General features: G+C 37.3%; 1 protein-coding gene across 3 annotated transcripts in view; it reads left to right on the top strand.

Annotated features, from left to right (window-relative positions):
- PTPN12 (protein tyrosine phosphatase non-receptor type 12) overlaps window positions 1-13713 on the top strand; it is an 88333-nt gene that overhangs the window by 53372 nt on the left and 21248 nt on the right. For all 3 annotated transcript variants that reach the window (XR_011502218.1, XM_044769349.2, XM_044769350.2), the window contains 4 exons: window positions 2751-2822; window positions 6203-6262; window positions 8163-8305; window positions 11376-11442. Coding sequence is in view for 2 of the 3 variants with exons in the window: in XM_044769349.2 (XP_044625284.2) it covers window positions 2751-2822; window positions 6203-6262; window positions 8163-8305; window positions 11376-11442 (342 nt within the window). In the remaining variant the exon portion in view is untranslated. The remainder of the gene's footprint in view (window positions 1-2750; window positions 2823-6202; window positions 6263-8162; window positions 8306-11375; window positions 11443-13713) is intronic.

A 13713-nucleotide genomic window follows, 5' to 3' on the forward strand; every position in this document is an offset into this window, starting at 1 on the left:
CTCACTCCTTTGTCCAGCGCGTCCACGCTGCAGATGCCACCCGCCCATGAGTCACTTAGTAGCCCTCAGTTATCAGATCGACTGTCACAGTGCTTAGGTTCTGTAACCCTTATTTTACTTAGTAATGACCCCACAGCGCAGGAGTAGTGTTGCTGGCCTTTTGGATAGGCCAAAGAGAAGCTATAAAGTACTGCCTTTAAGTGAAAAGGTGAAAGTTCTTGACTTAATAAGGAAAGAAAAAAATTGTATGCTGAGATTGCTAAGATCTACAGTAACATTTATTACAGTATATTATAATTGTTCTATTATTAGCTATTATCGTTCATCTCTTACTGTGCCTTATTTATAAATTAAGCTTTATTATGGGTATACGTGTATGTATGTGTGTATATATAGGCAAAAACATGGTATATATAGGGTCCGGTAGGAACCGCAGTTTCAGGTGTCCACTGGGGTTCTTGGAATGTATGTTGTACAGGTAGGGGGGAATTCTGTGTGTGCTTCAATACCATTACAGTCATGCACCACATCCCGACGTTCTGCTCAACAATGGACCACGTGTACAACAGTGGTCCCGTGGGATTAGCACCATGGAACATACGTGTTTGGTAGGCTGTACCATCTAGGTTTGTGTGAGTGCGCTCCACGATGCTCGCACAACAGAAATGCCTGGCAATCCATTTCTCAGCATGTGTCCCCCATTGTTAAGCAACGCATGGCTGTACTTTTAATCGATTGTATTGGGAATTTTCAGTTTCACTCTCCTAATTTTTCTTAAGTTACTGTTAAGGTTTAGGATTTATTTCTCTTTTCATTCTGTTAATATGCTCACATTTTACATATCAGTAGTGGTACTTGATGAAAAATTAAGTTTTATTGAGTGCAAAACATTTTAAAGCTAAAGATTTTGTGATTCATAATGTTTTGTAGGTAGTAAATTTTCAGCGAGTTAGGGCCTCTGAATTTATTTAATAAACTTGACCTTGATCTTGACTTGGAATGTGGCCTGATGGAAAGAGCATAGATAGTGAAATCCCACAAGCCTACACTTTACTAGCATTTTGACCACAGTGCAGTGAGCTGTCCCCTCTGAGCTTCAGCGTTTCCATCTCTGAAACGAATAGTGTATGGGTATAGATTATGTGTGTGATGTCTAACACGTAGTTTTTGGTGTCAGTTGTTATTAGTTTATACCCAGAATAGAAATGCTAGTACAGTCCTTACTCAGTTACTGCCCATCTGAATGAGAGTCATGGTGCTCACATGTTTAGTTTTTACTAAATTAATCTCCTATAACTTGTTTTCTGTCTATTTCAAGATGTTAAAACTTTAGCTGGTAGAAGACCAAAAAAATCCTCACAATAATTAATTTTATCTTTTTCTATAAACTTTTACTGGGAAGTGAAGTTTGTGATTTTAACCCTTCCAAAATATTAATAGTATTTGCTGTAAGCTCCACTGACATAGCAGATGGTTTTGCTTTATTGCCCTGTGAGCAGGATTTTCAACTGACAGTTCATTCTAGTCTGTAGGTAGTCATTCTACTTACTGTGTTTGGAACTATAAAAATTTAGTAAGAAGTGATGGATTTCCTCCTGCCAAAAGGTTTATTTTAAGCTAGTGTTTGTCACTTAAAGGCTTTCATTTTATTGTGTCTTGATAAAACTGTATCATTTCTTAGCATCAGAATCACCTTATCTTCTGTAAAGTTAGGCTTTCATTCATTCACTTACCTCGTTTTCTAAAATGATAGGGTGTCATATTAGAAACCAATGATAATTGAATTTTCTGCTCTTTCTATACCTGCTTAAAAAGGGAGGGTAAGAGGGGGAACTAGTTACACTGTTTGTAATCTCAAATAAGAGTGGATATTTAAATAATACACTGTACTTGTATAGGGTTTTACCATCAGTAGAACATTTGAAATATACGTTAGTGCTTGCAACAATCGTGTAAGATAAGGATATTGTTCTCATTTTTACAGGTGAAGGAAGTAAAAGTCAATAAAACTGTAAAATTAGTACTTGCAGAATTCTTTTGAAACCAAGTAGAGTGCTCTTTCCACTATGCCACGGATTTTACACTTAACGAGCACCAGCCAGATATCGTAGAGATTGTCATTTTACTAGCATTAGAACTTGTCTGGCAACGCTTTATATTAAATGGACCTCCAGGGCCAGCTGGTGGTGCAGCGGTTAAGTGTGCATGTTCCACTTTGGTGGCCCGGGGTTCGCCGGTTCGGATCCCGGGTTCGAACATGGCACCACTTGGCAAGCCATGCTGTGGCAGGCATCCCACATATAAAGTAGAGGAAGTTGGGCACGGATGTTAGCTCAGGGCCAGTCTTCCGCAGCAAAAAGAGGAGGATTGGCAGCAGATGTTAGCTCAGGGCTAATCTTCCTCAAAAAAAAAAAAAGGGACCTCCTTGGGCCAGGCACTTTTTTTTAAAGCAATTTTTCTTTTCTGGAGGAGAATCTTTGGAGTGTACTCTGTAAACCATGCAGATAGCAATGAACAGCTTAGACATTCATGTCACTAAGGTTCTTACGGCTAATTTTGGAGAGGACACAGCAGCCCACGTTTAAGAACAGTTGGATAAGTTTAAGCTCTCCAAGCTACTTGCCTACTGATGGCAGTTTTTCTGTTTTCTGGGAAGGAGCTATGAGCTGAATACCAGGGCACAAAATATTTGTAAAATTTCAAGAAAAACTATTAACGTGGATTACTTACTCACTTTTTTTGGACAACAGAAAAAATGTGAGCGCTATTGGCCGTTGTATGGAGAAGACCCTATAACATTTGCACCGTTTAAAATTTCTTGTGTAAGTACCTCTTTTTATATACATTATTTACTCAGAAAATCGGCACAGTAGACTGGCGAATAATTAAGTTACACTGCGATGTGAAGCCGTTCTCATGCAAGCCAAGCACTCAGCGTTTCCGTGTGAACTGCAGTTAACTAGAGCAAACTCATATTAATAAGAATGCTTGTTTTACACTGCTCTTAAATTTTCATAAATGTATAGTTTCTTTGTACCTCAGTATGTTAATTCTGTTAGTCTTTTTTGTAAGTTGATAAGTGTTTATGTGTATAAAAATAAACGGAGTAACTGTGCTTTGAGACATCTGTTTGAAAATTGGTGTAAAGTATTAGTTTCAAATTGAATAAATGGGAAAGACCCTTTATGACTGAAGTATAGGTCATCATATTGATCTTTCATATCTACGTTATGCTCCCCTAAATTCTCATAATTATATACAAAGGTGGGTTTGAGAACTGCCATCCTAGAAGTAAAGAGTGATCCTTTGTGGCAGACAATTTCTTATGAAACTTTATCTGTAGACCTAACTATTCATTGAGCTTTGAAAATGAATTAAATTCATGTTCTAAAACTAACACAGCACAAATCTGAGAAAGTGAATTAAAAACAAAAAGAATGAAGGAAAAACAAAAAAGGAAGTAAAATATAAGTAAGCTTTAGAATACAACCAAACAAATTGCTTCAGGTTACGCATGATGGCATCTTTCTTAATTACCTGAAAGAAGTATGTTGTCTTACTTGCTCAACTCAGAAGACCATGATTGAGCATACATGAAAATTAAATAACTTCTCTGTGCTCGTCAGGGGTTTCCAGAGAAACAGACGCGATGGGATGTGTGTATGTAGAGAGAAAGAGGTTTATTATAAGCAGTTGGCTCACACGATTATGGAGGCTGGCCAGTCCACAGTCTGCAGAGTCAGTGGGCAGTCTGGAGACCAGGCGAGCTGATGCTCAGTTCCAGCCTGGAGACCAGGAGAGCCAATGCAGCAGCTCTCGTCTGAAGGCGGGCAGTCTGGAGACCCGAGGGAGCTGATGCTCAGTTCCAAAGACAGTCTGCTGTCGAACGGCGAGAGCCGATGTTGCAGGTGAAGGCAGTCTGCTGGGGACTTCTCTTTTACATGGGGGAGGCGGATCCTTTTGTTCTGTTCAGGCCTTAACTGATTGGGTGTGGGCCACCCACATTAATAGAACGCAGGCTGCTCTACTCAAAGCCCACTGACTTAAAAACACCCTCACAGGAACCCCAGGAACAGCGTTTGACCAATGTGTGGGTGCTCCATGGCACAGCCAAGTTGACGTGTAAAATTAACCATCACATTCCCCATCTCACAGTTGCTTGTTTTTAACTTTGTTTTCCACGGTTAAATGAAATATAATTTCTGTGATTTATTTGTCATTGGTGAGTTCAAGAAGTCCATAATTTCATGACTACTTTGTATTTATGACTTCTGAATCTCTCTGATGCATACCCAAAGTTTAGTGCTTTCTAGGTGGTTGTAGGAAAAACTCAAGCTGTGTTACACAATATCCTTTGTAAATGCAATGTGATTTGTATAATGTTAACTGTAGCTCGTAATTGAACTGCTTGTATTTAATATGCAATCAATACGCTAAAATTGTGGTTAGAGTTAACTGTTCGTGGGTTAAATGTAAAAATTTTAAAACTCCTACCGCATTTCATATTTAGAATGAACAGAAACCAATACATACCACATTGTCTACTTCTGCGAGGGAATGCCTCGCCCGCATCACTCCAGAAGGTGTCCTACAGTGTCAAGTCCTGGACGGCCCAGGAAACCTAGTTCTGTGCAGTGTGCATGTGTGAGCATTTGTACATTAAAATGTAGTAAGATAACTGTACTAAATGTCACACTTCCAATGAAAACATATAGTGGTTAACATTCAACAGCAAGGCAACTTGCAGTTTTTGACCATTTGGGGGATCAGTAGTAAACAACTTACTGTCATGTGTACAGAAAAGAAAGAAATAGTTTGTAATTTGGAAAAATAAATTGACTTTTTTGGGTGGTTTTTCAGCTGAACTAAAAGATGATCAAGTCCTCTTGATAAGAGGTTTGATTTGATTAGTAACAGCTGATTTCATTTGTTAATGTTGAGATTGATCCATGCTGAAGAAGGAAAAACTTTTCTTTGAAGATTTCAAAACGGCAGGTAATTTGTTTCTCTTGTGGTTGTTTCAGACAACCCGGGATTTGTTATCACTGATGTAAACAAAAATCAAATTTATAAAAACAAAGCAAGTTGTTGAAAATAACCTTAGTAAGTGGCTGGGCTACTTGGCAATCAGTGTTTGAGAAAGGACGGTATCAGGAGCTCTCTTGGTTTGAGGATCAGGAGGGTGAGGTGTTGAAAGGGGAAGGGTGGCTGACGGTCAGCCTCGTGTTGCTGCATGTAACCATTTAGACCAGATGTCGGCTTACTCCCCATGGGTCAGTCTAGCCCACCGCCTGTTCTGTAGATAAAGTTTGTTGGAAGACAGCCATGCCCATTAATTTACATATTTGCCTATCGCAACAGCAAATTTGAGTAGACAGAGACTTTAAGGCCTACCAAACCAAAAATATTACTATTTTGCCCTTTACAGATAGGAAAAAGTTAAGACTTGGACCAGTGTTTTCATCCATACTCCTTTTTGGCCAAAGTAAAACTTTATTTTCCCCTTAATGTTATTTGAAAAGTTAAAGATAAATTACTATGATATTAAAAATTAAGGCAGGAATAATATTAAGTTTTTTTATTAATAAAACAGTATGCTCTCTTGCTCTTGACAGTTGCTATCCTAGCCTATCTGTGGTTTTAACTAAGAGGTCAAAAAGAATAGTTTGCTTAGTGACAAACTGGTGTAAAGGCTTCTCTCCAATATTTTTGACAAATGACAGTAAGAGACTTTTAAAGTGGTTATGCTGTCATCAACCGAAATACTAATTGGGGATTTTCTGAGTACATCCTCTTCCTTCCCCAGTTGGCATCCAGTTTTGAGAGTTGATTGTTAGGTAGATAAAATGATTGAAGACGGTGGTCAGTCCTGAGGAGTGCCATAATATTTGTATTATTTCTGTTACATGATTCTGGGGATGGTTGTTAGTTGCAAATATCTTATTGGATGATAGACTCCTAGCTAAGTAATTGGTTAACAGTTACTTGTGTTTAAAAAAATAAAAAGAAAGATACTATAAACAGAGGTTGGATAAACAAATTGATGATTTTTAGGATATTTGTTTTTATAATTACCAGGTACACCTGGAATTTTAAAGGTTAATTTTATACTGTGGACTTTAAATATGAGGTCATTGTTTGTTTTAGTGTGTATATGTTTTTGTTTTAATGTTCTCCCTGACTCACAAGTGTTTCTCTTTAGGAAGCTGAACAAGCAAGAACAGACTACTTCATTAGGACACTCTTACTTGAATTTCAAAATGTAAGTATTTTCCTTTGAGAGACAATTTTTAAGGATAGTTTTTAAAGGGATGATATAGAAATAGTACACTATCTTACATAGTGAAGAATTGTTAACTTTTTTAGCTATGAAAAATAATGAAGAAAATCAGAGTCTAATGTTTTATTTAGTGTCTTGAGCCTTATGCTTATCAAATTAGATAATAAAGTAATGTAAATTTCAACTTGCTTAGAACAACTTTCCAAACTAAATTAGATTTACTGTGTTTGGAATAGTTGGTTTCTTTGCTACAAACATTTTACCTCTAGCAGTAAGCAGATTATAGCATTGTTTACATAATTGTTACCCACTTTTACTAATTTACAATTTTTTAGGAAGAGACAAGCCACCATCAAAGCTGTGTCTTCATTTAGATATATATTGTTTTCACTTGAGGCCTTGACTTCAGTGTTTCAGAGCTATATAAAATAATCGTTTTCTAGGAAGGAATCAAAGAAAAATCTGATGGACATTAAAGAATGCCTGTCAACTTATTTCCCAGTTTCTCTAATTTTAGTCCCTTAATTTTTAAACTACTATAAGGAATTCAGCTTGGCCATGAAGTGAGTCCTTCTTCCCCAACCAGTGCGTTTGTAAACATGCTGAGAACTCCTGCCTCCCTGGAACAAGCAGATGTGGTTCCAGCACTCTTACTCTGCGTTGGCTTGGCTAGACTAATCGCGTCCCTTTAGTTGAGTCATTTATTATCCTTTGGTTGCTATTTTTCAATCTATAGTGGTAATGATAGGTACCTTATTGAATTTCAGTATCGTATCAGGCATCTCAATCTTCCTAACTTGATAGTGTAGATACTCTTATCCATGTTGCACATAGATGAAGATACAGAGTCTTTGAGAAGTTAAGTAGCTTACCTAAAGTTACTCAGGAAAAGGCAGGAAGTAGAATTTGGGTACAGTTTGTCAGGATTCCAAGAGGTGCTTTTTCTGTTAAACACCTGGAATAGCCATTTTCAAAACATTTTGATATCAGGACTCAAAAGTCTTAAAAGTTATCAAAGATTCCAAAGAACTTTTGTTTATCTGAGTTATATCGTTCAGTATTTGCTATATTTGCAATTAAAACTGAGATTTTTTTAAAAAACATAAATACACAAGGAATACACAAGGATACACATTCCATTAGCTGTTGAAGTGATGACATCATGCTAAGTCCTGTAGCCTTGGGAAGACCCTGCTGTACACTCAGGAGAGAATGAGAGTGAAAGAGGCAAATAGCACCTTAGTATTGCTGTGCAAATAGGTTAAACTCCCAGACCCCTTGAAAGGGTCTGGGGACGTGGGAGGGGCCCACACCGTACTTTGAGAGCCCCTCATCTAAGATAAGACAGGTGGGTTTGGGGTTGGACAAGTCTATTTCTAATTTTCTTTTTCAATTTAAATATTCTGTTAGTCTTCTAATTACAGTAGCTTCTAATACAGTGCTTATGATACTGTTCGTACATTTAACACTGTAGATTAATTACATAGTATGTAGAGCGTGGTGGAGTGGTGCACGCTGTGGAGGTAAGACTGCTGGGTTCAGATCCCACATTTGTCGCTTGCTGCGAAACATTAGGCAAGTTATTTAATCTTTCTGTCTGAATTTCCTTACCTATGAGATGAGGATAGAATTAACGGTACCTTCCTCACGGCGTTACATGTGGATTAAACAACTTGTGTTATGTGAAGCCCTTAGATCAGTGCTTGGTGTGTGATAGTCAATAAAGATAGGCTGCCATTTATTTGGGTTTGTTTTTTTTTAAGGCAGTGGTAAATACCACATAAATATGTGAAATGGCAGTGAAATGAGATGTGTAGCTTTTCTGTATGCTTCAAAAATTTGCATATGTATTTTCATAATTGTTGAATATCTGTTCTTGAAGGAATCCCGTAGGCTGTATCAGTTTCATTACGTGAACTGGCCAGACCATGATGTCCCCTCATCATTTGATTCTATCCTGGACATGATAAGCTTGATGAGGAGATACCAGGAACATGAAGATGTGCCTATTTGCATTCATTGCAGGTAGAAAAGAATTTCCCAAATATTGGAAAAGTTTGGAATATAGGTGACATAATATGGGTGATGTATGATATTTTAAAACCTGATTTTTGGAATTTCATTAGATAGATCATTATATAGGTTTCCAAATAATAAAGGCTACCTGAATCCTAAGGCAGTTTTTCTTCTCTTCATTTTTAATTTACATTAGATTTTTCTAAGAGGCTTAAAGTCATAATACTTCATTCATAAAACTGCTGTCAATTTGTCTCTTTAAGTGACTCATATCTGCCTTCACATTTATCATAAAACGTAGATGAAATTTCTCAGACTCAGATTTGCTGGTTAATTAAATAGTTAACAAGATTTCTTTTTAGTGTAGGTGGGGCACCAAAGACAGTTTTTCTCTTGCGCTTGGTCTGATTCTAATGCCTGTGTTATTGAAGTGGAGGGGCTGCTTTTTATTATGGGCCAGAAGGGTGGCTCACTGTTGGAGATGTAGGGGGTCAGTTAACCACTTAGTTAATTAAAAAATATTTTTCTATAGGTAATTTAGTGGTTAGTTGACCTTTTAATTAAGTAGTTGACTGGTTAAAAGGGAAAAACTATTTAATTGTAGAATTAAAAGACAAAGAAATTGCTTTGACTTGACTTCTTTACAAGTTGAAATTTTTCCTGTTCTATTAATGTTGTCCAGTCTGTGTATATAGTTCATAAATCCACTTTGATAGGAAAGTTTTCCTTTAAAAAAATAAACTGACCATTTAATATTTTTAAACGACCAAAACAGTATGTTAACTGTAGTGACTTAGAAAACACATAGCATGGAAATCACTCAGAATTCCACTAGAGATGACCGCTGTTAAAACTTTCGTATATGTTCTTTTAGTGTGTGTATAGTATTTTTTAAGAATGTTTCCCCATTTAATATGTCATGTACATCTTTCTAAATCATATAAATATTCTTCTGTAATACATCATGACTGCACTATGCTTTTATATTTAGCCTCCATTCCTTGGCATTTAATTTATTGCCCTTTCCCTTGATCTATTTTAAACAGCAGTTTAAATGTCCAGTGGCCAGTCCTATGGCGAAATCTTTGAGCACATGTGTAGTATTCCATGAGGATAGATGTCTAAAAGTGGGATTTCTAAGTCAAAGGACATGAACGTTTTCATGCTCTTATACCTATTTTGAAATTTGTTATCCATAAAGTTGATGCTAATTATAATTATTCCCACCCCTGCCAGTTTGTGGGAGTGCCCGTTTCTCCCCACTCTTCCCAATAGTGTTATCTTTTTGTTGGTTTTAATGCCTGTGTGACAGGCAGGCTTTTTTCTCTCGGTCATTTATGTTCCTTTGTGAATTGCTGGTTTTATACTTTGTCAGTTATTTTAATAGCAGACATTTCATCTCCTAATAATGATATAAGTTCTTTGTACCTCTTTATATATTGAGGATGTTAACTTCTAGTCATGTTGTAAGTACCATGGTTTTTCAGGGTTTTTATTCTGCTTGTGTTTTGCCATACGTAAGTTGTAAATTGTTACGTAGTTAGAGATGTGAATCTCTACATTTATGTTGTTTTGTTTTGTTTTTTAAAGATTTTATTTTTCCTTTTTCTCCCCAAAGCCCCCTGGTACATAGTTGTGTATTTTTAGTTGTGGGTCCTTCTAGTTGTGGTATGTAGGAGGCTGCCTCAGCGTGGCCTGATGTTCGGCGCCATGTCCTCGACCAGGATCCGAACTGGCAAAACCCTGGGCCGCCGAAGCGGAGCGTGCGAACTTAACCACTCGGCCATGGGGCCGGCCCCCTACATTTATGATTTCTCTCCGCTGAGATATGCTTAGAAAGTCCTTCCCTAACACAGTAGTGCATAAAGTTTTGCCTGTATATTTTAGCACTTTTATAGGGTTTTTTTTTTTAACATTATATTTTTAATCCATCTGGAATTTTTTAATGATTAAATTATGAGACGAGAATCCAGTTTTTGCTGTTCATTATTAGCTGACTTTCCTTGTACCATTTATCGAGTGGTTTAGTCTTTCTCCTTTGATTGGAGACTCCACCAGTAGTAATAAATACTTATGTGTACTCAGATCTGTTTCTGAACTTTCTGTTATGTTTCATTGGTCTGGTTGTCTATGTCGTTGTAATATCACACTTTTAACCATCAGTTTAAATATGTATCATTTAGCCCAGTATCTCTTAACTCTAAAATTCTAGAAATGTTTTGATGTGTGGAATTGACAAATATATCATTGGTTAAAAATTAATATGGTTGATGTTTATTAAGAGCTTTTTAAAAATTGTACTGTTATTTCTAATCTACCTTATCAGGAATTCTTAGATTACATGTTTAACAAACTACTCATACTTCTAAAAGTTTCAAAATGTGCATTAAAATGCTGCCCAACTTTTTTCCTAATGATCAATTATTCTGGTGATGTCAGTAACATCTTTAATTACTCACAGTGATTCTCAATCCTGAGGTGCATATGCCTCCCTCTAGTTGACAGTCAGTTGCTCTAAAGTATTTTTGTGTCGTGTTTTAAAATAGAAAACCTGTGGTATTTTACTTTATGTTCTCCAGGTTCTATTAGTTCTTGAGGGGGTGAGAGCCCGTCAGTGGTCTGTTGTTTCGGGGAATCACTGCTCGTGTTCAAGCCAGGTTCTCGGGCTCGTAGCTGCTTTGTCCTTCCTGTACCTGTTTCCCGTTGACGTGGTGGGCTCTTACCTCCTCTGCTCTGGAGCACCAGAGCCACCTTGAACATAGAGTAAATTGATCTCTGCAACATGTTTTATTAGATAGACAAGGTTTTCTGAGATAAATGGCAAAGTAAAGGTTCCAGGGTATTCTATAAGTCACTTACTCTTCGAAGTTCCTTGAATTAAATAAAAATTAAATACTAATGTTAGGGCTGTTTACCATGCACACACTTTAAGTTGTAGTTTGTTTACTAAATAAGTAGAATTTCGTGAAATTTCTTAAATGATTTTTTTGCTTCTGAATATTAACATGTCCATCCACATTTATTTCATAGTTCTTTTACCACAAAAATCAAATTGTTTTTTCAAACTTTATGTCCATAGTGCAGGCTGTGGAAGAACAGGTGCCATTTGTGCCATAGATTATACGTGGAATTTACTAAAAGCTGGGGTAAGAATTTTTATTAGCCTTATGTCCAGTTTATCTGTTATGAGTTTCAAATGTAATGATTAATTGCAGTAAATTACAGCGTATGTTTTGTTTTACATGTTACCTTTTGAGAAATAGCTTTGTTGTCTGAGAAATAAAGGTAGTGAAAGATATAAATGATACGTGTCACCTTGAGATAATGGGCAGCAAGGTAAACACATCACTATTTGTTCACATGAATTAATACCTACGAGGGAGGTAAACTCTGCACTGACTTTTCCTAATATAGAATCTCACTGCCTTTTATATTTATTCTAGTTATAAGTATAATCAGTTTAGTCAATATTTATCCCTAACTGGAAACATCGTACTGTGGTTAAGAATGCTGACACTGGAGCCAGATTACCCAGATTAAAATTCTGTCTGTGTCCTTCACTAGCTGTGAGATCTTAGTCAGATTACTTAATCTCATTATATCTCAGTTTCCTCGAAATCTGAAAATGGGGGTGCTACTCTTAGAAACACAGGAATTAAATCAGTTAGCCTGTGCAAGGCTCTCTGGAGCTGGTGGCGCGGGAAGTGCTCCTGCAGTGTTAGTTGGTACTGTTGCTGTTGCTGTTGTTACTACCACTACTATTTTCAGAAATTGTGTTTGTTACTGTGGAGGATATAGAGATAAGTAGGACACAGCCCTCATTATAGATTTGAAAAATACAAGTCTGTAATATGCTCATTTTCTGTATATTAAAGAGAAGCTTTTAATTTTTCATAGCATAATAGTTTCTGTGAGTATATCAATCTAGTATAAAATAGGATTAATAAAATATTTAGTTTTTTTCTTTTCCTTCTTTCCTCCCTCTATTCTTTCTCTCTTTTTTTCCCTGCCTTCTTTCTGTTTTCCACTTTTGCTAAGGAATATTTAAATTTTAAATAGTTTCTTAAAAAGCCCTCTGGGGTTAAGTTTTATTTTTGTATTCCTCAAAAACTATAATCATCTAACACTCAAACAAAAAATGTTTTTTATGCATTTCCTTTTTTCATTTTCTTTTCTTTTCTTTTTTTTTTTTTTGAGGAAGATTAGCCCTGAGCTAACATCTGCCTCCAATCCTCTTTTTGCTGAGGAAGCCTGGCCCTGAGCTAACATCTGTGCCCATTTTCCTCTCCTTTATATGTGGGACGCCTGCCACAGCATGGCTTGACAGGCTTTGTGTAGGGCCGCACCCAGGGTCCAAACTGGCAAACCCCGGGCTGCCAAAGTGGAACGTGCCAACTTAACTGCTGTGCCACTGGGCCATCCCCAAACATAAATTTTAAGTGAATAAAATTTAACTAGTTTTCTATCACACTGCAACGTAAAAGTAAAAGATTAAAATTGGGATGGGAAGAGGCATTTAGATGAATGCCAGCAAATCAAATAAACACTGATCATTTCGAAAGTTGTGTATTTTGAACATAGTCCCCATTTGATTGAGTTTGGCTTAGCATAAATACAATCTTAGGTTAGGACGTGATGTAAAACTCTTTTGATGTATATAAAGACTCCCTCACAGTAAACCTCTACTGTCTTCTTTATTGCTCCATAATATTCTTGTTGATCACCAAGTTGTTACAGTTCTGCCTCGTAAATGTGCCTCAAATCTGTTTCTGCCTTGCCTTTTTCAGACTGCTTCAGTAAACCTCCACCGCTCACTCCCCTTTCTAGACTGTCATCTTCCCTGCTACAACAGTTGCCTGAATAGCAAATCTGCTCATGTCAGGGTTGCCTGTTGCAGAGTTATAATTCCAAATGTACAAAAGAATTGTCTAGAATGTTTCACATTCAGTCTCCAGAGTGGTGGCTGAGGGATCTGTATTTTTACCCGGCTCTTCAGCTGGTCTGTATACTGCCAGCGCAGGGAACACTGCCCTGTGAAATGGGTTCAGACTATTAGCTTTACAGTCTGACCCCAAGGAGCCTCACCGTCTCTCCTCCCCTGAATACCCCTCCTCCTTTCAGCCTTGGCTTTATCGACGTCAAGCTTCTGAGTTCCCCGAATGGATTATACATTGAATCTGCCTGTGTGTATTTCCTTCATTTTCACTCCAGCCACCAGTCAGAGTTAGTCACAGCATCCTTATTTCCACTGCAGTGTAGTCGTGCCTGGGCTGGACATTTATTTGTTCACGTATCTGGCTCACTAACCTGACTGCTGAGGCTCAAGGTTAACGGTGCTTCCACAGTGTCTGGTCATGGCAGGTGGTCCTCAGTAAATGTTTCCAGTTACCTGGTGTGTATACAGGGTCTCTATGAAA

This window comes from Equus asinus, chromosome 1, assembly GCF_041296235.1.
Source record: "Equus asinus isolate D_3611 breed Donkey chromosome 1, EquAss-T2T_v2, whole genome shotgun sequence".
Classification (NCBI taxonomy): domain Eukaryota; kingdom Metazoa; phylum Chordata; class Mammalia; order Perissodactyla; family Equidae; genus Equus; species Equus asinus.